This window comes from Bufo gargarizans, chromosome 1, assembly GCF_014858855.1.
Source record: "Bufo gargarizans isolate SCDJY-AF-19 chromosome 1, ASM1485885v1, whole genome shotgun sequence".
In the NCBI taxonomy this organism is placed as follows: Eukaryota; Metazoa; Chordata; class Amphibia; order Anura; family Bufonidae; genus Bufo; species Bufo gargarizans.
In genome coordinates, this window is record NC_058080.1 from 34,167,129 (window position 1) to 34,194,941 (window position 27,813).

At 44.4% G+C, this 27,813-nt stretch overlaps 1 protein-coding gene across 1 annotated transcript in view; it reads left to right on the forward strand.

Moving 5' to 3' along the window:
• The window catches only part of LOC122924388 (vomeronasal type-2 receptor 26-like), a gene marked incomplete at its 3' end in the record, with an annotated part of 67,709 nt that overhangs the window by 14,181 nt on the left and 25,715 nt on the right, over positions 1–27,813 (forward strand). Inside the window, exon 4 of the mRNA XM_044275422.1 lies at positions 14,556–14,679. Coding sequence (XP_044131357.1) covers positions 14,556–14,679 — 124 coding nt within the window. The remainder of the gene's footprint in view (positions 1–14,555; positions 14,680–27,813) is intronic.

The window sequence follows — 27,813 nt, forward strand, 5'->3', positions numbered from 1 at the left end:
CAGTGCTTGCCCTTTAACAGTGACTGCACAGTACCCCACTGCCTTAAAAGTGATCACCTCCACAGCTTCCCCCTTAATAGTGACCTCCACAGTGCCCATCCCTTTAACAGTGACCCACATAGTGGCCTGCCCCCTTAGCAGTAACATCCACAGTGGACGCCCCTTTAATAGTGACCTTCACAGCAGCCGCCCCTTTATTAGTGACTTCCACAGTACCCTGTCTCCTTAACAGTGATTTCCACATAACCCACCCTTTTGAGAGAGACTGCCACAGTACCCCGCTGCCTTAAACGTGACCCCCACAGCAGCATCCCGTTTAATAGTGACCTCCACATTCCCCTGCCCCCTTGACAGTGTCCTCCACAGCGGCCGCTCCTTTATTAGTGATCTCCACAGTACCCCGTCTCCTTAACACCTTAACAGTGGTTTCCACAACAACCTGCCCCCTTAGCAGTGACCTCTACAGCATTCTGCCCCTTAACACTAACCTCCATAGCGGATCATCCCCTTTACTGTGACCTCCACAGCACTCCGCCTCCTAAACAGTGTCATCCACAGCGCCCTGCCTATTTAAAGGTGACCTACAGCAGTGAAAATAAATGACTGGGTTGTTAAGGACACCTGGTGTAAAACTGTGTGCATGTCGAAACTGAATGACCTTCAGGCTTGGTGCCATATTAGCATTTTTTTAAGAATATCTTAGAAAAGGAATGTCCTAGAGAGCTGAGACCCGGTATAAAACCTTCACCAAATTTGGTCGTGCATAAAGAACAAACAGACAGACAGAGACTCATTTTTATATATACAATAGATAAGAGACCAGCAGAAGGAGCCGGCTTCGCACGGGTATATTTCATCTGTTTAACCCCCTCAGCCCCCCTAGCTTAAACCCCCTTAATGACCAGACCACTTTTTACACTTCTGCACTACACTACTTTCACGGTTTATTGCTCGGTCATGCAACTTACCACCCAAATGAATTTTACCTCCTTTTCTTCTCACTAATAGAGCTTTCATTTGGTGGTATTTCATTGCTGCTGACATTTTTACTTTTTTTGTTATTAATCAAAATTTAACTACATTTTTGCCAAAAAATGACATTTTTCACTTTCAGTTGTAAAATCTTTAAAAAAAAAACAACATCCATATGTAAATTTTTCGCAAAATTTATTGTTCTACATGTCTTTAATAAAAAAAAATGTTTGGGTAAAAAAAAATGGTTTGGGTAAAAGTTATAGCATTTACAAACTATGGTACAAAAATGTGAATTTCCGCTTTTTGCAGCAGCTCTGACTTTCTGAGCACCTGGCATGTTTCCTGAGGTTCTACAATGCCCAGACAGTAGAAAAACCCCACAAATGACCCCATTTCGGAAAGTCGACACCCTAAGGTATTCACTGATGGGCATAGTGAGTTCATAGAACTTTTTATTTTTTGTCACAAGTTAGCGGAAAATGATGATTTATTTTATTTTATCCCTTACAAAGTCTCATATTCTACTAACTTGTGACAAAAAATAAAAACTTCCATGAACTCACTATGCCCATCATGAAATACCTTGGGGTGTCTTCTTTCCAAAATGGGGTCACTTGTGGTGTAGTTATACTGCCCTGGCATTTCAGGGGCCCAGATGCGTGAAAAGTAGTTTGAAATCAAAATCTGTAAAAAATGGCCTGTGAAATCCTAAAGGTGCTCTTTGGAATGTGGGCCCCTTTGCCCACCTAGGCTGCAAAAAAGTGTCACACATGTGGTATCGCTGTACTCAGAAGAAGTAGGGCAATGTGTTTTGGGGTGTCTTTTTACATATACCCATGCTGGGTGAGAGAAATATCTCGGCAAAAGACAACTTTTCCCATTTTTTTATACAAAGTTGGCATTTGACCAAGATATTTATCTCACCCAGCATGGGTATATGTAAAATGACACCCCAAAACACATTCCCCAACTTCTCCTGAGTACGGCGATACCACATGTGTGAAACCTTTTTGCAGCCTAGATGCGCAAAGCGGCCCAAATTCCTTTAGGAGGGCATTTTTAGACATTTGGATCCCAGACTTCTTCTCACGCTTTTGGGCCCCTAAAAAGCCAGGGCAGTATAAATACCCCACATGTGACCCCATTTTGGAAAGAAGACACCCCGAGTTATTCAATGAGGGGCATGCCGAGTTCATAGAATTTTTTATTTTTTTTGGCACAAGTTAGCGGAAATTATAAAAAAAAAATTTTTCTCAAAAAGTCTCCCTTTCCGCTAACTTGAGACAAAAATGTCAATCTTTCATGGACTTAATATGCCCCTCAGCGAATACCTTGGGGTGTCTTCTTTCCAAAATGGGGTCATTTGTGGGGTGTTTGTACTGCCCTGGCATTTGAGGGTCTCCGCAATCATTACATGTATGGCCAGCATTAGGAGTTTCTGCTATTCTCCTTATATTGAGCCTACGGGTAATGAGATTTTTTTTTTTGTTTAGCCTCTGGGCTGAAAGGAAAAATGAACGGCACAGATTTCTTCATTCGCATCGATCAATGTGGATGAAAAATCTTTGCCAAAAAAAAAATAGGAGGGGAAAGGCGTCTGCCCGGACATAGGAGCTCCGCCCAACATCCATACCCACTTAGCTCGTATGCCCTGGCAAACCCGATTTCTCCATTCACATCAATCGATGTGGATGAATACATCATTGCCGGGATTTTATTTATTTTTTATATATATATACAAAGTGTTTGCCAAAGCATATGAACACCGCCGCCTCCTCAGCTCATATGCCTCGGCAAACGTATCTTTTACTGCAGAGGAGAAATCTCGTCTTGCAGCGCCGCATACACCGACTTTTGTGTAATCTGACAGCAGCGCAATGCTTCTGTCAGAATGCACATCAGTGCTGCAGCTAGTCGATCGGTTGGTCCACCTGGAAGGTACAAAAAACAAAAGAAAAAAGAAAAAACCAGGCCGCAACGCAATAAATTTATTAACTTTATAATAACTTTTGAACAGAACATATAAACTTTATTTAACTTTTTGAACATAACGTTAACTTTTTTGCTCACTGGTGATTTTTTATTTTTTTTACCTTTATAGGACAAACCTCTCCTTCCCCATGGGACAATGTGCAAAGCGCAAATCGCCCAAAGATGTGGTGAAGTGCGTTATGCACTTTGTCCCAGGTGAAAGGAGAGGTTTTCAGCAGCTCTGTGTGAATAGGCCCTAATAGCCCTATGTGCCTGTCCTGTGAGATGTGATCCCTATGCTAGGTGTACCTGTGTGTGGTACTTCCGGAAACACTCTCCAAAGCATAGGGCAGGGTGGTCAGGACAGTCAGGACAGAAATAGCGGGTGTCACGCCTTATTCCACTCCTGCTACAGACACAACATCTTTTTCGGGGTGACGTTTGGGCTGTGGCACCGGAAACGACACTGGGGAAATGTTGCTCGTGTAGACGGCTCACTACACTGGTGGATGGGGCCACGGAACCTCCTGGATACAGGAGGTTCTCGATGATCTCTTCCTGAAATTTGAGGAAGGATCCTGTTCTCCCAGCCTTACTGTAGAGAACAAAACTATTATATGCAGCCAATTGAATTAAATATACAGACACCTTCTTATACCAGCGTCGGGTGCGTCCGGAAACTAAATACAGAGCCAACATCTGGCCATTGAAGTCCACCCCTCCCATGAGCGAATTATAGTTGTGGACACAGAGGGGGTTTTCAATGACACTGGTTGCTCGTTCAATTTGTATTTTCGTGTCTGCGTGAATGGAGGAGAGCATGTAAACGTCACGCTTGTCTCTCCATTTCACCGCGAGCAGTTCTTCGTTACACAAGGCAGCCCTCTCCCCCCTTGCAAGACGGGTGGTAACGAGCCATTGGGGGAAGCACCTGCGACTAGGTCGTGCGGTGCCACAGCAGCCAATCTGTTCTAGGAACAAATGCCTAAAGGGGGCACACTTGTGTAGAAATTGTCCACATAAAGATGGTACCCCTTGCCAAATAAGGGTGACACCAAGTCCCAGACTGTCTTCCCACTGCTCCCCAGGTAGTCAGGGCAACAGACCGGCTCCAGGGTCTGATCTTTACCCTCATAGATCCGGAATTTGTGGGTATAGCCTGTGGCCCTTTCACAGAGCTTATACAATTTGACCCCATACCGGGCGCGTTTGCTTGGGATGTATTGTTTGAAGCCAAGGCGCCCGGTAAAATGTATAAGGGACTCGTCTACGCAGATGTTTTGCTCAGGGGTATACAAATCTGCAAATTTCTGGTTGAAGTGGTCTATGAGGGGCCGAATTTTGTGGAGCCGGTCAAAAGCTGGGTGGCCTCTGGGAGGGGATGTGGTGTTATCGCTAAAGTGCAGGAAACGCAAGATGGCCTCAAATCGTGCCCTGGACATGGCAGCAGAGAACATGGGCATGTGATGAATTGAGTTCGTGGACCAATATGACCGCAATTCATGCTTTTTGGTTAGACCCATGTTGAGGAGAAGGCCCAGAAAATGTTTTAATTCAGAAACTTGGACGGGTTTTTACCGGAAAGGCTGGGCATAATAGCTTCCCGGGTTGGCGGCTATAAATTGAGTGGCATACCGATTTGTTTCTGCCACGACTATGTCCAAGAGCTCCGCAGTCAAGAACAGCTCAAAAAATCCTAGGGCCGAACCGATCTGAGCTGTCTCAACCCGAACTCCAGACTGGGCTGTGAAAGGGGGAACTAATGGTGCGGCTGAAGTTGGGGACTGCCAATCAGGGTTTGCCAGCACCTCAGGGATTCTAGGGGGTCTACGGGCCTGTCTGTGCGGTGGGTGCGACGGGGTAACTATTGCACGTGCCACCGTACCAGCTTCAACTGCCCTTCTGGTGCTCGCCACTTCACCATGTTGTACGGAAGTGCTGGTACTAGGTCCAGGGTGGGCTGCACTGCTGGTGTATGCCTCACCACGTAATCCGACAGCGCCAGCCCCACTCTGCTGCCCTTGAAGCGGATCCTGCGCAACCTGTGGTCTAGCAACACGGGGCCGGGTACGCCTGGTGGTATCAGGGACCTCCTCGTCCAAACTTTGAGTCAGACTGCCACTGCTTTCTACAGGTTCATATTCTGACCCGCTAGATTCGTCAGATCCGACTGGGTCAGAATCCTGTAAGCCTCTTCAGAAGAATACCCCTTGTTTTACATTTGGACTACTAAATTCAGGGGGTATTCACTGAGACTGCCCAAGAAAAAAAGCAAGCCTGTCTTACAAATGGGAGGCTAGCAAAGTACCGGAGGCCGCTGCGATTGATAAAAAATATCAAAACAGATTTTTTTTATCGCCGCAGCGCTTGTAAAGTGATTGTGCAGTGATCCCCAAAAAATAATTTTTTGTCACTGCGGCAGGGTGAACGCACGTGTGGGCGACCGATCAGGCCTGATCGGGCAAAACACTGCGTTTTGGGTGGAGGGCGAACTAAGGTGACACTAATTCTATTATAGATCTGACTGTGATCAGTTTTGATCACTTACAGATACTATAAAAGTACAAATGCTGATTAGCGATACGCTAATCAGCGAATCAGTGACTGCGGTGTGGTGGGATGGGCGCTAACCGATGCTAACTGCCTAACAAAGGGGCCTAAACTATCCTAAACCTAACCGTCAATACTAGTAAAAAAAAAAAAGTGACAGTTTACACTGATCACTTTTTCCCCTTTCACTAGGTGATTTACAGAGGCGATCAAGAGGTTAATTGGGGTGATGGAGGGTGATCTGGGGGCTAAGTGAAGTGTTTGGTGTACTCACTGTGAACTGTGCTCCTCTGCTGAGACCAACCGACCAAAAGAATAAGCAGAGGAGCACAGCAGCCATTTATCACCTTATATTTATAAATATAAGGTGTTAAATGGCCTGTGATTCGTTTTTAAAAAAATCATCAGCCTGCCAGCGATGATCATTGGCTGGCAGGCTAATGATGCAATCCCCCTCGAACTTTTGCCGGCCCGCGATGCGCATGCGCGGGCCGGCTGTGCGCGCCCTCTCGCGTCTCGCGAGATAAAGCATATATGAGTGACTCTGCCTGAGACTGCCACCTCCGGACCGCGATCCTGTGTTAGGCGGTCCGGAGGCGTTTAAACTCCTTAATCAGTATTTTATGGAAGCAGGTATATCAAACCCCTTAATCAGTATTTGGTGGAAACAGGTATATCACACCCCTTAATCACTGTTTTATGGAAGCAGGTATCTCGCAGGCCTTAATCAGTATTTGGTGGAAGCAGTTATATCAAACACCTTAATCAGTATTTTGTGAAGCAGGTATATAGAACCCTTTAATCAATATTTGGTGTAAACAGGTATATTGCACCCCTCAATCAGTATTTTGTGGAAGCTGGTGCATCGTAGGCCTCAATCAATATTTGGGGAAAGCCGGTATATCAATCACCTTAATCAAAATTTTGTGGAAGCAGTTATATAGAACCCCTTAAAAATATTTGATGGAAGCAGTTATATCAATCTTAGAAATAAAAATTTTGTGGAAGAAGGCATATAGAACCCCTTAATCAATATTTGGAGGAATCAGGAATATCGCAAACCTCAATCTGTATTTTGTTAGAGCAGGTATATCAAACCCCTTAAACAGTATTTTGTGGAAGCAAGTATATCGCACCTCTTAATCACTATTTTATGGAAGCAGGTATATTAAACCCCTTAATCAGTATTTTATGGAGGCAGGTATATTGCACCCCTCAATCACTATTTTATGGAAGCAGGTATATTAAACCCCTTAATCAGTATTTTATGGAAGCAGGTATATTGCACCCCTCAATCAGTATTTTGTGGAAGCAGGTATATGAAACCCCTTAAATCAGTATTTTGTGGAAGCAGGTATATTGCACCCCCAATCAGTTTTTTAGGGGCAACAGGTATATCACACCAGTTGCATTTAGTTTAGTTACATCTTTAAAGGGGAAATATTAGAATTAAAGCAACCGATATAAAATCAGATTGTACTGCGATTATATGTATGTGAGGTCTGAGCAATCAGATATTGGCCAGCGCTGCAATGTACCTGTCTAGTTAAGTGATTGTATGGTATTGGGTGTACTGATGGTTCACCTCCCTGTGGTGCACCCTGGGTAACCCTAAATGAATTAATTTGTTAAAGCAGGTATATTGCATCCGTTAATCTGTATTTTGTGGAAGCAGGTATATCAAAACCCTTAATCAGTATTTGGTGGAAACAGGTATATCGCACCCCTTAATCAGTGTTTTGTGGAAGCAGGTATATAGAACCCCTTAATCAGTATTTTGTGGAAGCAGGTATATCAAACCCCTTAATCAGTATTTTGTGGAAGCAGGTATATAGAACCCTTTAATCAATATTTGGTGGAAACAGGTATATCGCATCCCTTAATCAGTGTTTTGTGTAAGCAGTTATATAGAACCCCTTAAAAATATTTGATGGAAGCAGTTATATCAATCTTAGAAATAAATATTTTGTGGAAGAAGGCATATAGAACCCCTTAATCAATATTTGGAGGAAGCAGGTATATCGCAAACCTCAATCTGTATTTTGTTAGAGCAGGTATATCAAATACCTTATACAGTATTTTGTGGAAGCAGGTATATCGCACCTCTTAATCAGTATTTTATGGAAGCAGGTATATCAAACCCCTTATACAGTATTTTATGGAAGCAGGTATATCGCACCCCTCAATCAGTATTTTGTGGAAGCAGGTATATAAAACCCCTTAATCAGTATTTTGTGGAAGCAGGTATATTGCACCCCCAAATCAGTTTTTTAGGGGCAACAGGTATATCACACCAGTTGCATTTAGTTTAGTTACATCTGCAGATCTGCGGTCCGGAGGCGGCAGCTCTGCGTAGAGGGACGCATATACGCGTCATCTCGCGAGAGCCATGACTTCCTGTGAACGCGCGCACACAGGCGCGCGCGTTCACAGGAACGGAAGGTAAGAGACAGGATCTCCAGCCTGCCAGTGGCGATTGTTCGCTGGCAGGCTGGAGATGTGATTTTTTTAACCCCTAACAGGTTTATTAGACACTGTTTTGATAACAGCGTCTAATATACCTGCTACCTGGTCCTCTGGTGGTCCATTTTGTTTGGATCGACCACCAGAGGACACAGGTAGCTCAGTAAAGTACCACAAAACACCACTACACTACACTACACCCCCTTGTCACTTATTAACCCCTTATGAACCCCTGATTACCCCATATAGACTCCCCGATAACCCCCCTGTCATTGATCACCCCCCTGTCATTGATCACCCCCCTGTCAGGCTCCGTTTAGACGTCTGTATGATTTTTACGGATCCACGGATACATGGATCGGATCTGCAAAACAAATACGGACGTCTGAATGGAGCCTTACAGGGGGATGATCAATGACAGGCGGGTGATCACCCATATAGATTCCCTGATCACCCCCCTGTCATTGATCACCCCCCTGTAAGGCTCCATTCAGACGTCCGTATGATTTTTACAGATCCACGGATACATGGATTGGATCCGCAAAACAAATACGGACGTCTGAATGAAGCCTTACAGGGGGATGATCAATGACAGGCGGGTGATCACCCATATAGATTCCCTGATCACCCCCCTGTCATTGATCACCCCCCTGTAAGGCTCCATTCAGACGTCCGTATGATTTTTACGGATCCACGGATACATGGATTGGATCCGCAAAACAAATACGGACGTCTGAATGGAGCCTTACAGGGGGATGATCAATGACAGGCGGGTGATCACCCATATAGATTCCCTGATCACCCCCCTGTCATTGATCACCCCCCTGTAAGGTTCCATTCAGACGTCCGTATGATTTTTACAGATCCACGGATACATGGATCGGATCCGCAAAACACATACGGACGTCTGAATGGAGCCTTACAGGGGGGTGATCAATGACAGGGGGGGTGATCACCCATATAGATCCCCTGATCAACCCCCTGTCATTGATCACCCCCCTGTTATTGATCACCCCCATGTAAGGCTCCATTCAGACGTCCGTATGTTTTTTACGGATCCACGGATACATGGATCGGATCCGCAAAACACATACGGACGTCTGAATAGAGCCTTACAGGGGGGTGATCAATGACAGGTGGGTGATCCCCCATATAGATTCCCTGATCACCCCCCTGTCAATGTTCACCCCCCTGTAAGGCTCCATTCAGACGTCCGTATGATTTTTACGGGTCCACGGATACATGGATCGGATCCGCAAAACAAATACGGACGTCTGAATGGAGCCTTACAGGGGGATGATCAATGACAGGCGGGTAATCACCCATATAGATTCCCTGATCACCCCCCTGTCATTGATCACCCCCCTGTAAGGCTCCATTCAGACGTCCGTATGATTTTAACGGATCCACGGATACATGGATCGGATCCGCAAAACACATACGGACGTCTGATTGGAGCCTTACAGGGGGGTGATCAATGACAGGGGGGGTGATCACCCATATAGACTCCCTGATCACCCCCCCTGTCATTGATCACCCCCTTGTCATTGATCACCCCTCTGTAAGGCTCCATTCAGACGTCCGTATGTTTTTTACGGATCCACGGATACATGGATTGGATCCGCAAAACACATACGGACGTCTGAATGGAGCCTTACAGGGGGGTGATCAATGATAGGGGGGTGATCACCCATATAGACTCCCTGATCACCCCCCTGTCATTGATCACCCCCCTGTAAGGCTCCATTTAGACATTTTTTTGGGCACAAATTAGCGGAAATAGATATTTTAATTTTATTTTATTTTTCTTACAAAGTCTCATATTCCACTAACTTGTGTCAAAAAATTAAATCTCACATGAACTCACCATACCCCTCACGGAATCTAAATGCATAAAATTGTTTAGACATTTATATTCCAGACTTTTTCTCACGCTTTAGGGCCCCTAAAATGCCAGGGCAGTATAAATACCCCACATGTGACCACATTTCGGAAAGAAGACACCCCAAGGTTTTCCGTGAGGGGCATATTGAGTCCATGAAAGATTGAAATTTTTGTCCCAAGTTAGCGGAAAGGGAGACTTTGTGAGAAAATACAAAAAAATAAAAATCAATTTCCGCTAACTTGTGCCAAAAAATAATAATTTCTATGAACTCGCCATGCCCCTCATTGAATATCTTGGGGTGTCTTTTTTCCAAAATGGGGTCACATGTGGGGTATTTATACTGCCCTGGCATTTTAGGGGCCCGAAAGCGTGAGAAGAAGTCTGGGATCCAAATGTCTAAAAATGCCCTCCTAAAAGGAATTTGGGCCGCATTGCGCATCTAGGCTGCAAAAAAGTGTCACCCATCTGATATCGCCGTACTCAGGAGAAGTTGGGCAATGTGTTTTGGGGTGTCATTTTACATATACCCATGCTGGGTGAGATAAATATCTTGGTCAAATGCCAACTTTGTATAAAAAAAATGGGAAAAGTTGTCTTTTGCCAAGATATTTCTCTCACCCAGCATGGGTATATGTAAAATGACACCCCAAAACACATTCCCCAACTTCTCCTGAGTACGGCAATACCAGATGTGTGACACTTTTTTGCAGCCTAGGTGGGCAAAGGGGCACACATTCCAAAGAGCACCTTTCGGATTTCACCGGTCATTTTTTACAGATTTTGATTTCAAACTACTTCTCACGCATCTGGGCCCCTAAAATGCCAGGGCAGTATAATTTTATATTTAGTTTTTATTTTTTGTCACAAGTTAGTTGAATATGAGACTTTGTAAGAAAAATAAAATAATAAATAATCATTTTCCGCTAACTTATGACAAAAACTAAAAAGTTCTATGAACTCACTATGCCCACCAGTGATTGCCTTAGGGTGTCTACTTTCCGAAATGGGGTCATTTGTGGGGTGTTTGTACTGTCTGGGCATTGTAAAACCTCAGGAAACATGACAGGTGCTCAGAAAGTCAGAGCTGCTTCAAAAAGCGGAAATTCACATTTTTGTACCATAGTTTGTAAACGCTATAACTTTTACCCAAACCATTTTTTTTTTTTACCCAAACATTTTTTTTTTATCAAAGACATGTAGAACAATAAATTTAGCGAAAAATGTATATATGGATGTGTTTTTTTTGCAAAATTTTACAACTGAAAGTGAAAAATGTCATTTTTTTGCAAAAAATTGTTACATTTCGATTAATAACAAAAAAAGTAAAAATGTCAGCAGCAATGAAATACCACCAAATGAAAGCTCTATTAGTGAGAAGAAAAGGAGGTAAAATTCATTTGGGTGGTAAGTTGCATGACCGAGCAATAAACGGTGAAAGTAGTGTTGTGCAGAAGTGTAAAAAGTGGCCTTGTCATTAAGGGTGTTTCAGCTAGGGGGGCTGAAGTGGTTAAAGGGGAAACATTAGATTTAAAGTTACCGATATAAGATCGGATTGTATTGCGATTATATGTATGTGAGGTCTGAGCAATCAGATATTGGCCAGCGCTGCGATGTACCTGTCTAGTTAAGTGACATTACTGTATTGGGTGTGCTGCTGGTTCGCCTCCCCGTGGTGCACCCTGGAAAATGCAAAATAAACCTACAAATACTTTTTGTCCGACAAACAAAGCTCATGGACATAAAATTAAATCTATATATATTGTGTGTATGGTATATAGTGAGTGGTGTATATTGCATGCTAGGAAAATGGACGTGCTATGTGTATGTGATAGATATTTATGGGTTGTCCATGCAAGTAACAAGAATACTCAGTTCACCAATCAGTAGTATCTTCTATTGGGGGGAGGCGGCGGAGGAAAACTGCAACTTATGAGATATTAATGAAGCAGTGAATTCAACTGCGGCTGATTAGATAGGTTAAATACCTGACACATAAATATTAGCCCCTAGTCTGCATTCTAGTTACCCCAAATAACTGGACAAAGAGTAATAAATAGGCGAGCAAAAAGAGTTCACACCAGAACCTTACAAAAGACAGTTCATTTCATTCACCCCACTCCGGGATCTGAATATATATAAGAAGTTCGGATGTAAACCCGATAGTTTTAACCTACTCGTTTTTGGGATGTTTTAAGGAATTGAAATAAAGTTTATAATTTTATATGTAGATAGAACCCCTAAAGGGATATTCATTTGATCTGACGATCGATTGTGAGAATAACACTACTATAAAGGCTCTCTGCAGCGAGGAATCAGTAATTTTTTTGTTTTACGTCACACATAAATTTTAATCGCATCAATTTTTTTTCTGTCCAAATCAAATTTTTTAACAATCCGCTTATCTCTACAAGCCATGTAGGCGACACACCAAAGGTGCTCTGGTCACATCAGACAAAAGTTGAACTTTTTGGCCTAAATGCAAAACTAACCCTGCACATCAAACTGAACACACCATCCCCACCTTGAAACATGGAGGTGGCAGCATCATACTGGGGGGAGGCTTTTCTTCAGCAGGGACCGGGACGCTGGTCAGAGTTGATAGGAAGATGGATGGAGCGAAATGCAGAAAAAGTGGTAGAGGCTGCAAAAGACTTGAGAATGGGGCGGAGGTTCACCTTCCAGCAGGACAACAACCCTAAAGATCCAGCCAGAGCTACAATGGAAGGGAATAGATCCATGCATCTTCGTATATTGCACCCCTCAATCAGTATTTTGTGGAAGAAGGTATATAGATCCCCTTAATCAATATTTGGTGGAAACAGGTATATAGCACCCCTCGTTCTGTATTTTTTGGAAGCAGGTATATCAAACCCCTTAATCAGTATTTTGTGGAAGCAGGTGTATCGCAGACCTCAATCAATATTTGGTGGAAGTAGGTATATCAATCCTCTTAATCAGTATTTGGTGGAAGCAGGTATATAGAACCCCTTAATCAATATTTGGTGGAAGCAGATATATCACACCACTCAATCAGTATTTTGTGGAGGCAGGTTTATAAAACCCCTTAATCAATATTTGTATATAAATCCCCTTAATTAGTATGTTGTGGAAACAGGTATATAGAACCCCTTAATCATTATTTTGTGGAAGCAGGTTTATCGCATCCGTCAATCTGTATTGTGTGGAAGCAGGTATATCAAACCCCTTAATCAGTATTTGGTGGAGACAAGTATATTGCACCCCTCAATCAGTGTTTTGTAGAAGCAGGTATATCAAACCCCTTAATCAGTATTTTGTGGAAGCAGGTGTATCACAGGCCTCAATCAATATTTGGTGGAAGCAGGTATATCAATCCCTTTAATCAGTATTGTGTGTAAGCAGGTATATCGCAGGCTTAATCAGTATTTGGTGGAAGCAGTTATATCAAATTCCTTAATCAGAATTTTGTGAAAGCAGGCCTTAATCTGTATTTAGTGGAAGCAGGTATATAGAACCCTTTACTCAATATTTGGTGGAAACAGGTATATCGCACCCCTCAATCAGTATTTTGTGGAAGCAGGTATATCGCACCCCTCAATCAGTATTTTGTGGAAGCAGGTATATCGCACCCCTCAATCAGTATTTTGTGGAAGCAGGTATATTAAACCCCTTAATAAATAGTTGATGGAAGCAGTTATATCAATCTTATAAATAAATATTTTGTGGAAGCAGGTATATCGCACCTCTTAATCAGTATTTTTGGGAAGCAGGTATATAAACCCCCTTAATCAATATTTTGTGGAAGCAGGTATATTGCACCCCTAAATCAGTTTTTTAGGGGCAACAGGTATATCACATCAGTTGCATTTAGTTATTCCAATAGCGTTTGTCCCTCTGTATAGCTGCCGTATAGCAGCAGAACCGCACACAACTGCTGCATAATACAAATTCACTATAATAAACTTTTTATGTTAGAATGTATATTATAAGTATATTACACCCCTCAGTATATTACTCCTATCGATAGTACACCTATACCAGTCCTTAAAAGGAGTTTCATGGCACTATTAGCTAGCATTTGCTGTCCCTAACAGTCTTTTTCTGCTGCACAAAGCAACCTCTCCCTACACTGAATGTAAAATAGCTGCCAGATCGGGTTCTGTTATAGGGTGGGGGTGTGTCCATTAGCTGAAACGTCTCAATTGGCTGTCCTGTCCCACCTGATGGATGTGTCATGGGTCAAAGTTCGGCCGAATGCAAAAGAATATGGTGCATGCGAACATCGCCATATGTTCGCATGTTCATTGAATCGTCAACGCGCAAAGTTCACCAGCGAAACGACCGCCAGTCGAACTGCAAGGCTATCTCTACTAACAGCCACAACGTAAATAGTATGGTGGCAAACAAAAGGTTAATGTATGCTGGTTGGTGTTTTATACGATTGTGATTAGTCTGTATTTGTATGGCTTGAAAAAGGCTTATATCAAAGGGGTATTCCACATAGAGAAAGTGATCCCCTTTAAGTGGAAATGTTGCTATGCTTCATATATATCTGTAACCTAAAGCTAGAAGAAATCGGACCTGCTGGCGTCACTCTTCTATGTAATATTCGGAGAACCGCTGGTGCTGTCTTCATTTACTTCTTATGATGGTGACGTCACTTTCTGTAGTCCACCCTTCTAGGTCTCCTCATTACTATTATCACATTTGTGCCTTTTCTCTTTTCCATCAGGTCCCGGTATCCCGCTGCTCAGACCCGTGTTTACCTGGAAGCCGGAAAAAGACAAGATCGACAATTCACATCTGCTGCTATGACTGCGTCCCATGTTCAGAAGGAGAGATATCCAATATAACCGGTATGTAGTAGTATGAGTTGCAGTACTGTGTTACCAGTGGTGATGATCAGAGATGAGCGAATCAAAGCTGACAAAGTGAAATTCGATCTGAATTTCAGGAATTATTTGATTCGCACCGAATCCGAATTTCCTCAAGTTTCGTGGAAACGAATCAAATTTTTTTCCTAAAATGGCCACTGCACATGTTAGGACATGGAGCAAGGAACGCTGGGAATGAGGAAACCCCCACAATGCCATGCATACATCTAATCAGCAGCCAGCCCTGTGATGTCACAGCCCTATAAATAGCCTCAGCCATCTTGGATTCAGCTTTTTTCCAATGCAGGGAGAGACGTCAGCAGGAGATAGGGACAGTGCTAGCAAAGACTTGAAAACTTATATTTTGCTCAATGTGGTGAAGTGAGAAAATTAAAGCCCTTTTTGGTGTGTAATAATTTCCTTTTTATTTACTTAAGTATGTCAGAGAAGTGACCAGTGATGGCCAGTTCGCATTGTTCGCTCGCAAACACATGCTGGCTGCCATCTTTTCTCACAAGTCTGGTGAGGCACAGGGAAGCCCTTACCTGTGCCTGTTCCGGGAGCCGGTCTTAAGCAAATGCGGTCACCGGGAGCAGGCAGTTCCGAGAACAGCCGCGGGGGGCCTACATCAGACTGTTCTCGGAACTGCCTGCGCCCGGTGACCGCATTTGATTTCAGACCGGCTCGCGCACAGGCACAGATAAGGGCTTACCTGTGCCTCGCCGAACTTGTGAGAAAAGATGGCAGCCCGCATGTGTTCGCGGGAGAACAATGTGAACTGGCCATTACTGGAAGTGACAGGCCCTGCACAGGGGAGTGGCAGTAGCCAAAATGTTTCGGGTGCAGGAACAGGTCACAGCAGAGTAAGGGGTCGTGGCAGCAGGGGTCACTTCGTGTGGCCTGATCTCCCAGTGTCAGCTAGCGGTCGTGTCTTGACCAGTAACCCAGCGGTTCTTGAATGGTTGACTCGATCTTCGACTTCATCGTAAGTGACATCAGACACCCCCAGCCAAAAGTCGGTGGGTTCGTCAGACACAACCCTTAGTTGGCATGGCCCGGGAGCAGGCCCTGTGCCCTCACCTGTCCTCAACCTGCCTCTGTCCTTTTCTGATCCCACAGCCAGAGAAGTATTATATGCTGTGGGCTCAGCTCCACTATACAGCGAGGACGAGCTACTAGAGGACAGTCAGCAGCTACTGCCCAGCCAAGATCCAGAGGAGACATCCGCCGCTTCCTCCAGTAGGTGGGCAAGTAGTGATGAGGACGGTGGTGTGGGAGCTGATGTTGTGAGCAGTCAGGCTCCTGGCTCAGAGATCATTGAGGAGGACATCAGTGACGTGCAGACACTACTCGATGTTGATTTAGCTGATCGCCAATTGAAAGCCGGGTGACGAAGGGGCTTCATCATCATCGGGAGAAGAGGGTGACAACTTGCGTGTGAGGCAGCACTAGAGCCAGTAAGTCAGTAGCGTAGCCGGGATTCATCAGGGTGGCAGCAGTGTGAGGTGAGATGTCAAACGTGCCCGGGTTAGACCACCTGCTTCGCAGGAGCATACTGGCCCGGAAAGTAGTGGTGCAGGGGTTCACAGATGCAGTGCCAGTAGCAGTCAGTCAGTGCGGAGTGTTGGAGGTAAAATCACCTACTCGGCGGTGTGAAAGTTTTTTGTTAAGCAGCCGGGGAGGTGAACATGGCAATTTGTCAAATCTGTTGGCAGAAGGTGAAGCGAGGCCAGGGTGCCAATGCTGGCACCACAATGCTGCGTCAACATATGCAGCGTCAATATAAAGTGCCCTTGTGGCACCAATCTGGTGGTCCAGCCTGCCGAAGCAACCTCTGCATCATCCAGTGGCACGCAGCCGATTTCAGGCAGTCAAGGCTCCACCAGCTTAGTCGAAGAAAGCTTTCTGTCCTCCCCATCATCTGCTGGTCCTGATGCTCCTGCTCCTCCTGCTCCTAGTCAGTCATTCCGTCAGCAATCGATCACCGAAGCGATTGCCAAGAGACAACAGTATGCGTGCACTCATACAATGGCGCAGAAGCTGAATGTGCTCCTGGCCAATATACTGGTACTGTAGTCCCTTCCTTTCCAAATGGTGGACTGTGGATCTTTCAGAGAACTGATGGCTTGTGCCGAGCCGAGGTGCAGAGTCCCAAGCCGTTATTTATTTGCCAAAAAAAGGTAGAATCATTTCAGAACTTTTTCCACCTTTAATGTGACCTATAAACTGTACAACTCAATTGAAAAACCAACTGAAATCTTTAAGGTAGAGGGAAGAAAAAAAAAATATATAATATGGTTGCATAAGTGTGCACACCCTTAAACTAATACTTTGTTGAAGCACCTTTAGATTTTATTACAGCACTCTGTCTTTTTGGGTATGAGTCTATCAGCATTGCACATTTTGACTTGACAAGATGTCCCAATCTTCTTTGCAAAAACACTCCAAATCTGTCAGATTGTGAGGGCATCTCCTGTGCACAGCCCTCTTCAGATCACCCCACAGATTGTCAATCGGTTTCAGGTCTGGGCTCTGGCTGGGCTATTCCAAAACTTTAATCTTCTTCTAGTGAAGCCATTCCTTTGTTCATTTGGATGTATGCTTTGGGTTGTTGTCATGCTGAAAGATGAAGTTCCTCTTCATGTTCAGCTTTCTAGCAGAGGCCCGAAGGTTTTGTGCCAATATTGACTGATACAGTATTTGGAACTTTTCATAATTCCCTCTAGCTTAACTAAGGCCCCAGTTCCAGCTGAAGAAAAACAGCCCCTTGGCACGATGCTGCCACCACCATGCTTCACTGTGGGGATGGTGTTCTTTTGGTGATGTGCAGTGTTGTTTTTGTCCCAAACATATCTTTTGGAATTGTAAGAAAAGCCTTTCGTCTTGCCCCTCTACCCCATAGCCCAGACATATGAAGAATACGGGAGATTGTTGTCACATGTACCACACAGCCAGGATTTACCAGATATTCCTGCAGCTCCTATAATGTTGCTGTAGGCCTCTTGGTAGCCTCCCAGACCAGTTTTCTTCTTGTATTTTTATAGATTTTGGAGCGACGTCCAGTTCTTGGTAATGTCACTGTTGTGCCATATTTTCTCCACTTGATGTTGACTGTCTTCACTGTGTTCCATGTTATATCTAATGCCTTGCACATTCTTTTGTACCCCTCTCCTGACTGATACCTTTTAACAATAAGATCCCTCTGATGCTTTGGAAGCCCTCTGTGGCCATGGCTTTTGCTGTGGAATGTCACCAGGCAGTCTAATGTATTTCTGCCTTTATCTTGTTCACCTGCTGCAGCATTCATACTTAATTTGTTCTAATATACAAAGAATTACTGTGTGTCAGACTCACCTGCTGCAGCATTAACATTAATCTGTTAATATATATATTGTGGTAATGTGTAAAGTGCAGGACGACGTGTGCATCTCACCCAGATAACTGAATTCCAGAAAGCTGCAGTGGTTTCAGCAAAGTGTAGTTTGCCGAGACAGGTTTGTTTAGGTTCTGTTCTGGGCTGGATTTTATTTGGACTGGTAGGTAGGTTTGGTAGTGGGACCTCCCAGTCCACAATCCCCCCAGTACATGTTCTTTCGCTAGCCAGAGATGATCCCAGGTGAGGCTTGCTGACATCATCACTGGGGTAAATAAAATAGATCCCAGACTGTAAGTCTGAGGGAGTAATTCCTGGAAAGCTAACCTACATGGTTACAGCCTAGGAAGCTGGTGGACTTGCTAACTGTTGAAGCCTGATTCCCCATGTGTGAACTGTGCTCTATAGGTGAGATATAGACAACCTGTGTATTAGTTAGAACCCAGACTGATAGGTATTTTGTTTTTAGGTTTTGTGGTCCTATAACCTCACCTCACCTAGTGACGTTATAACTGGGACAATGTCATGTACTGCTGAAGTGAAATAATAAAGCACTGTTTGAGATTTGAAACCTGCTTTTTGTCGAGAGGTCTGTCATCGCCGCCCTTCTTGAGAGAGTGATCCCTTACGATATGTGTATATATATATATATATCTTTACTGTGCGTCAGCCTCAGTCTTAACAGGTGGTTTAAAATATTGCTGCATTTATCTTGCTCGCCTGCTGCGCCATTCATACTTAATCTGTTCTTATATAAAGACACTTACTATGAGTCAGACTAAGGGGTTATTTCCTGACAGAAATACGTCTATAAGGGGTTTTGGGGTATTTCTGGTGCAGATTGCGGCGCAAAGGTTCTTTTTGCCGAAATCTGAGACTTTTCCCCGCTCACGTCAACTCTAAAAAAGTGGTCCAGGTGTGGGTGTGGTAAGGGGATGGGCTGGCAGGCCAGTCTGATTCATCATTTTCTATGCCAGGGAGTTGGCGTGGATTTAGAAGCGGCGGTGGTGCTGCTGGAGATCTGTCTAAAATGACGCTATTAATAAATGTCCCCTTATTTTCAACATGCGGTTTTAATATATAGGCTCATTTATCTAGTTCACCTGGCGCGCCATTCATACTTAATCTGTTCTGTTATATATAGACTTACTGTGCGTCAGAGCCATTGTCAGCAGGCGGTCTAATATATAGGCTCATTTATCTAGTACACTTGCTGTGCCACTCATACTTAATCTGTTCTGTTATATATAGACTTACTGTGCGTCAGAGCCATTGTCAGCAGGCGGTCTAATGTATAGGCTCATTTATCTAGTACACCTGGCGCGCCATTCATACTTAATATGTTCTGTTATACATAAACTTACTGTGCGTCAGAGCCATTGTCAGCAGGCGGTCTAATATATAGGCTCATTTATCTAGTACACCTGGCGCGCCATTCATACTTAATATGTTCTGTTATACATAAACTTACTGTGCGTCAGAGCCATTGTCAGCAGGCGGTCTAATGTATAGGCTCATTTATCTAGTACACCTGGTGCGCCATTCATACTTAATGTGTTCTGTTATACTTTAAATGTTCTGTTACTGTGTGTGTCAGACTCAGTCTTAAAAGGCTGTCTAATATCTTGTTCACCTGCTGCAGCATTCATACTTCATCTGTTCTCATATACATAGACCTAGTGGGTTTCATCTTGTAACAGATATACGACACTTTTTGGTGTATATCTGTTGCAACTTGCAACGCAAAGGTTTTTTGTGCCACAATCTGCGACTTTTCCCCACTTACGTCAGATGTAGAAAACAGGACGTGGTGTGGGCGGGAAAGAAAATGGTCTAAATCTACACCAGCAAGGGAGCTGGCATAAATTTAGGCAGGCGCTAGATATGCTGAAGGTATGTAGAGACCGGCGCCTCTACATAAATTGAGCAAATCCACCACCAGTTAAAGGGGCATTAACGCCAGCGTCTAAAACACAGCTCTTAATAAATGCCCCCACTGTGCATTAGACTTAGTATTAACAGCTGGTCTAGTATTCACCATATTTATCTTGTTCACCTGCTGCGCCATTCATACTTTTCTGTTATACATAGACTTATTGTGCGTCAGACTTAGTTTCAATAGGTGGTCTAATATATTGCAGTGTAAATCTTGTTCACCTTCTGTGCCATTCATACTTGATCTGTTACATTACTAATTCAGTTACTGTACACCAGGGATGCCCAACCTGCAGCCCTCCAGCTGGTACAAAACTACAACTCCCAACATGCCCTGATAGCTGTCGTTGTCCAAGCATGATGCAAGTTGTAGTTGTGTACCAGCTACAGGGCTGCAGGTTGGGCATTCCTGCTGCACACTATGGCCAACAGACAGTTTCCTAGATCCTCAAAAGGAAAGGACAGTGGCAAAAGTGTTACTGTAGCGGACACAAGTAGAAGCAGAGAATGGAAGGGGGGGTAGCAGCAGCCACAGCAACAGGCCAGATCTGCGGTTGTGTTTTGACCAACAGTCCAGCTGTACTGGAATGGTTGACTCGCTCTTCAACATCGTCTCAGGTGACAGCAGATACACACAGCCACGGATCGGTGGGTTGATACCAGGCTTAGTTGGCATGGGTCAGGACCTGTCTCTGTGCCCTCACCTGTCCTGAAGCTGCCTTTATCTTTTGCTACTGCTTTTGCTAGCCAAGCAATGGCAGCCACCGGCTCTGCTCCACTTTTCAGCATAGATGAGCCTTTTGAGGACAGTCTTCAGTTACAGGCCAGCACAGACTTGGAGGAGAGATCCACTGGGGATTAGTCTAGGCATGCAACTAGCGATTATGACAGTTGGTTGGGACCACATGTTGCGAGAGGTGTGGGACGTGCGCAAGAGACAGGTGCCACTTGGAACCTGAGTTTGGGAAATATTTTTTTACAGTAGAAATCAATTTATAAAGTTATTCCCTGAAGTCTCGCGAGACTTCGCAAAGTAATAACTTCGGCTCATAGGAGCCAAAACATTTTAATACTGTACGGAGTGCTCACTCCAGACAGTAGTGAAACGAAGTTATATGCGAATCGACTTCGGATGTTTAATCCGAAGTTGATTCGCTCATCCCTAGTGACATTAGTGAGGAACACACCGATGTAGATGACATTGGGAGCCTGGTGAAGAGGGGGCATCATCAGGGTCTAAGGGTGGCAGCATGCTCATGAGACAGCAGGGTGGAAGCGTACCCATGAGACAGCAGGGTGGAAGCATACCCATGAGACAGCAGGGTGGAAGCGTACCCATGAGACAGCAGGGTGGAAGCGTACCCATGAGACAGCAGGGTGGAAGCGTACCCATGAGACAGCAGGGTGGAAGCATACCCATGAGACAGCAGGGTGGAAGCGTACCCATGAGACAGCAGGGTGGAAGCGTACCCATGAGACAGCAGGGTGGAAGCGTACCCATGAGACAGCAGGGTGGAAGCGTACCCATGAGACAGCAGGGTGGAAGCGTACCCATGAGACAGCAGGGTGGAAGCGTACCCATGAGACAGCAGGGTGGAAGCGTACCCATGAGACAGCAGGGTGGAAGCGTACCCATAAGACATCAGGGTGGAAGCACACCCATGAGACAGCAGGGTGGCAGCATGCTCATGAGACAGCAGGGTGGAAGCGTACCCATAAGACAGCAGGGTGGAAGCACACCCATGAGACAGCAGGTTGGAAGCGTACCCATGAGACAGCAGGGTGGAAGCGTACCCATTAGACAGCAGGGTGGAAGCGTACCCATGAGACAGCAGGGTGGAAGTGTACCCATGAGACATCAGGGTGGAAGCGTACCCATTAGACAGCAGGGTGGAAGCGTACCCATGAGACAGCAGGGTGGAAGTGTACCCATGAGACATCAGGGTGGAAGCATACCCATGAGACAGCAGGGTGGAAGCGTACCCATGAGACAGCAGGGTAGAAGCGTACACATGAGACAGCAGGGTGGAAGCGTACCCATGAGACAGCAGGGTGGAAGCGTACCCATGAGACAGCAGGGTGGAAGCATACCCATGAGACAGCAGGGTGGAAGTGTACCCATGAGGCAGCAGGGTGGAAGCGTACCCATGAGACAGCAGGGTGGAAGAATACCCATGAGACAGCAGGGTGGAAGTGTACCCGCGAGACAGCAGGGTGGAAGCGTACCCATAAGACATCAGGGTGGAAGCACACCCATGAGACAGCAGGGTGGCAGCATGCTCATGAGACAGCAGGGTGGAAGCGTACCCATAAGACAGCAGGGTGGAAGCACACCCATGAGACAGCAGGTTGGAAGCGTACCCATGAGACAGCAGGGTGGAAGCGTGCCCGTTAGACAGCAGGATGGAAGCGTACCCATGAGACAGCAGGGTGGAAGCGTGCCCGTTAGACAGCAGGATGGAAGCGTACCCATGAGACAGCAGGGTGGAAGCGTACCCATGAGACAGCAGGGTGGCAGCATGCTCATGAGACAGCAGGGTGGAAGCGTACCCATAAGACAGCAGGGTGGAAGCACACCCATGAGACAGCAGGTTGGAAGCGTACCCATGAGACAGCAGGGTGGAAGCGTGCCCGTTAGACAGCAGGATGGAAGCATAAGGAGATGTACAGCCAAACGCAGGAGGGGTACACCGTCTGCTAGTCAGGAGACTACCTGTGAGGAACTTACCAGCAGCATATAGGTTCAGGACAGCAGCAGCATACAGGCATCACGTAGGGGTCTAGGTAAAATGCCATACTTGGCATTGTGAGAATTTTTCAGCATATCGCTGGTGGATGTTAGCGTGGCACTATACAGGATTTGTGGCCAGAAGGTGATGTGCAGCCAGGGTGCTAATTAGCGATGAGGAAAGTGTTAAAAAATTAGATTAATTGCAAATTAATTCATCACTAGTGTTGGGCGCAAATATTCGAATCACAAATATTAATAGCGAATATCGCCACATCGAGAATTTGCGAAGATTTTGAATATAGTGCTATATATTCGCATTCACGAATATTCTAGATTTTTTTTCCCATCAGTAACCGCCCTTCTTGCTTGTGGGCCAATGGGAAGGCTGCAATGTCTTTGTCAGAGCTTAGCAACATCCCTAGTAACCAATAGGAAAGTTGCCCCTCCCCCTTACTATATAAGAACCTCCCCAGCCGCCATTTTCTGTAGTTTTATGGAGTTCTGAGAGAGAGAGAGCAGTGACATTGCTGTGGTCTGTGCTTTACTGTTTAATTACGTTAGTTAGTTAGGCTACTTTCACACTAGTGTTCGGTGTTCCGCTTGTGAGTTCCGTTTAAAGGCTCTCACAAGCGGCCCCGAACGCATCCGTCCAGCCCTAATGCATTCTGAGTGGACGCGGATCCGCTCAGAATGCCTCAGTCTGGCGGAGTTTGTCCTCCGCTCCGCTCAGCAGGCGGACACCTGAACGTTGCTTGCAGCCGCGCCTGGCCGTGCGGAGCCAAACGGATTCGTCCAGACTTACAAAGTCAATGGGGACGGATCCGTTTGAAGTTGACACAATATGGTGCAATTTCAAACGGATCCGTCCCCCATAGACTTTCAATGTAAAGTCTGGACGGATCCGTCTGAGCAACTTTCACACTTAGAATTGTTTCTGAAATATAATGCAGACCGATCCGTTCTGAACGGATCCCATCGTCTGCATTATAGGAGCGGATCCGCTCCGAACGCAAGGGTGAAAGTAGCCTTAGTTAGTTAGATAGTTCGTTATCCCATATACAGTCATGTGAAAAAATTAGGACACCCTTTGAAAGCATGTGGTTTTTTGTAACATTTTTAATAAAAGGTTATTTCATCTCCGTTTCAACAATACAGAGAGATTAAAGTAATCCGACTAAACAAAGAAAACTGAAGAAAAGTCTTTTCAAGATCTTCTGTAAATGTCATTCTACAAAAATGCCTATTCTAACTGAGGAAAAAGATAGGACACCCTCACATGTATTCCCTCTTAAATTGGCTCAGATCTCACACAGGTATATCACACCAGGTGCACATAATTAGTAGATCGTTACTCTGCATGTTGAATGAGGCTTGCCCTATTTAAACCTCAGACATTTAGTTTGGTGTGCTCCTGACTGTTGAAGTGAGAGTGAGCACCATGGTGAGAGCAAAAGAGCTGTCAGAGGACTTCAGAAAAAAGATTGTAGCAGCCTATGAGTCTGGGAAGGGATTTAAAAAGATCTCAAAAGATTTTGAAATCAGCCATTCCACTGTCCGGAAGATAGTCTACAAGTGGAGGGCTTTCAAAACAACTGCCAACATGCCCAGGACTGGTCGCCCCAGCAAGTTCACCCCAAGAGCAGACCGCAAGATGCTAAAAGAGGTCTCCAAAAACCCTAAAGTGTCATCTCGAGAACTACAGCAGGCTCTGGCTACTGTTGATGTAGAAGTACATGCCTCTACAATCAGAAAGAGACTGTACAAGTTTAACTTGCATGGGAGGTGTGCAAGGAGGAAACCTTTGCTTTCCAAGAGAAACATCGAGGCCAGACTGACATTTGCCAGAGATAAAGTTGACAAAGACCAGGACTTCTGGAATAATGTTCTTTGGACAGATGAGTCCAAAATTGAATTATTTGGACACAACAGCAGAGGACATGTTTGGCGTAAACCAAACACAGCATTCCAAGAAAAGAACCTCATACCAACTGTGAAGCATGGAGGTGGAAGTGTCATGGTTTGGGGCTGCTTTGCTGCAGCAGGACCTGGTCAGCTCACCATCATAGAATCCACGATGAATTCTACTGTGTATCAGAAGGTGCTTGAAGAACATGTGAGACCATCAGTTAGAAAATTAAAGCTGAAGCGGAACTGGACCATGCAACATGACAATGACCCAAAACATACTAGTAAATCAACCAAAGATTGGCTGAAAAAGAAGAAATGGAGAGTCCTGGAATGGCCAAGTCAAAGTCCAGATTTGAATCCCATTGAGATGCTGTGGGGTGACTTGAAAAGGGCTGTACGTGCAAGAAACCCCTCAAACATCTCACAGCTGAAAAAGTTCTGCATTGAGGAGTGGGGTAAAATTTCCTCAGACCGATGTCGAAGACTGGTAGATGGCTACAAGAACCGTCTCACTGCAGTTATTTCAGCCAAAGGAGGTAACACTCGCTATTAGGGGCAAGGGTGTCCTATCTTTTTCCTCAGTTAGAATAGGCATTTTTGTAGAATGACATTTACAGAAGATCTTGAAAAGACTTTTCTTCAGTTTTCTTTGTTTAGTTGGATTACTTTAATCTCTCTGTATTGTTGAAACGGAGATGAAATAACCTTTTATTAAAAATGTTACAAAAAACCACATGCTTTCAAAGGGTGTCCTAATTTTTTCACATGACTGTATATAATACAGATAGTTAGTGGGAGATAGTCCGTGTAGGTTCTATCCTGATATAGTGGAGCTGATAGGGTCCAGTGCAGGGTGGTAGGCAGTGTGATAGGGATTAGTGTCCATACATACAGCTACAGACATAGTGATGTCACAACAATACTTAGTGCACCAATCAGTAATATCTACTCAGACCTGATAAAATGTGAAGTTGCACGTATTGCAAAAAAATATACGCATTAATAATTGCAGATTTGCGCAATGGCGAATACCTTGGAGCCCTCTATCTGCATATAAAGCTATTGTAATGTTCTGCCGACCATTTTCTCCAGTCTCAGGAAACTTGAAAAAGCAGCTTGAAAAATGTAGTAACAGCGACCAACGTCTGTATTTCACGTGCATAATACATTGCCGATTTTCGCAATCAAGAAAATACTTGCAAATTCTCTAATTCTCGAATATAAGATGAATATTTGGGTGAATATTTGCAAAATATCACAAATTCGAATATTGCCCCTGCCACTCATCACTATTCATCACAAAGTGCATTGTCAGGTCTATCCTGGCCTGCAGTTATAGGAAGAGTATATCTCGGTGTACATCATTGTGCAGTGCAGCAACATGCATAGCTAGTCCTTTCTGGAAGCAAAATAGTTACTGTGCATCTGAATGACAGGAAGGTCTCATATATAGACGTATACATCATTGTGCAAGCCACCAACATTCCAAGCTGACCCCCAGCTAAACAAACAAACAAACAAACATGTTGTGGCTGCAGACGCATGCTTTTGAATCCCTTCTGTTAGCTGTAGAATGACTGTGCATCATTATTAGGCCTGGTTCACACTTCAGTTATTTGGTCAGTTATTGTAAACCCAAAGCAGGTGGGGGTCAAACCCACAGAGCAGATGCAGATCTATTCATGATACCTAATCAGAGAGTAGTCTCAGCACCTAAACTCATGGAAATAACTGAACAAATAACTGAAGTGTGAACTCGGAGTGCACTTAACCGTGCAGTGGCCCAAGATTCAAGTAGTGGCCACATGACAATGAGGAGGATGTCAGCAGTAAGGCTGTGTTCACACCACTCTTTATTTTGAGCATCTGCCTTCAAAGAGTCAGTATTTGGTGAGCATTTGATCAGTATTTGTAAAGCAAAAACTGGAATGGGTCCAAAACAGATGACATGTGATGGCAATATTTGAATGTCTTCTGTGTCTTGTACCCACTCCTGCTTTTGGCCTCCAAATCATGATCAAATCCTGATGCAAAATACTGACCGTGTGATAGAGGCCTCATGCTCAATTTGCATGAATTTTGACCTTTTGCCTCTGAAATCCGTTTTATTCGGATGGAAAAGAAACCCTGCATGCAGGACTTTAATGGCTTCTATCACATAGTCAGTTTGAGATCAAGAGTTAAGTTGCTACTGATGGAGCTGGTACTGCTCCTGCACCACCACCCCCTCTAATAGTCATGGCAGTGGAGCAGGAGCTCAGAGGGTTCCCCTAGTTAGGCCTTCTTTATGATTGGTGATGGCACCCATAGGCAGCGGCCAACTGACTACAAAGGATGTCTCGATAGTAGTTGAGTTTTTCATCTCTCTCAGAAGGTGTAAAAAATGACCCCCTTTCGACTGGTAGCGTGGGTCTAACATTGCGGCATGCCAGTAGTCATCACTCTGCTGAATGGTGGCAATATGGTTGTCACTACACAAACAACTCAGAATGCATCTGGCCATTTGCGCAAGGGACTCGGAGGGACTCCTTGCCTCCATTAGTGATGAGCGTCATATGCAATAATCCTTTTCGCAATATTTTTTAATTTTTTTGCATAATATTCTCAATAAATTCACAAATTCTAGAATTCGTGATCTCCAGATGTTATTCGTGAATGCGCAAATCAGCACTAATGATGCACATATTTTTTGCGCAATGCATGCAACTTCACATTTTATCAGGTCTGAGTAGATATTACTGATTGGTGCACTAAGTATTGTTGTGACATCACAGCACTGTGTCTGTAGCATGTATGTATGGACACCTACACTAGATCACTATCTAACCTATACTGACTGTCTCCCACTAACTATCTGTATTATATACAGGTCCTTCTAAAAAAAATTGCATATTGTGATAAAGTTCATTATTTTCTGTAATGTGCTGATAAACATTAGACTTTCATATATTTTAGATTCATTACACACAACTGAGGTAGTTCAAGCCTTTTATTGTTTTAATATTGATGATTTTGGCCACAGCTCATGAAAACCCAAATTTCCTATCTCAAAAAATTAGCATATTTCATCCGACCAATAAAAGAAAAGTGTTTTTAATACAAAAAAAGTCAACCTTCAAATAATTATGTTCAGTTCTGCACTCAATACTTGGTCGGGAATCCTTTTGCA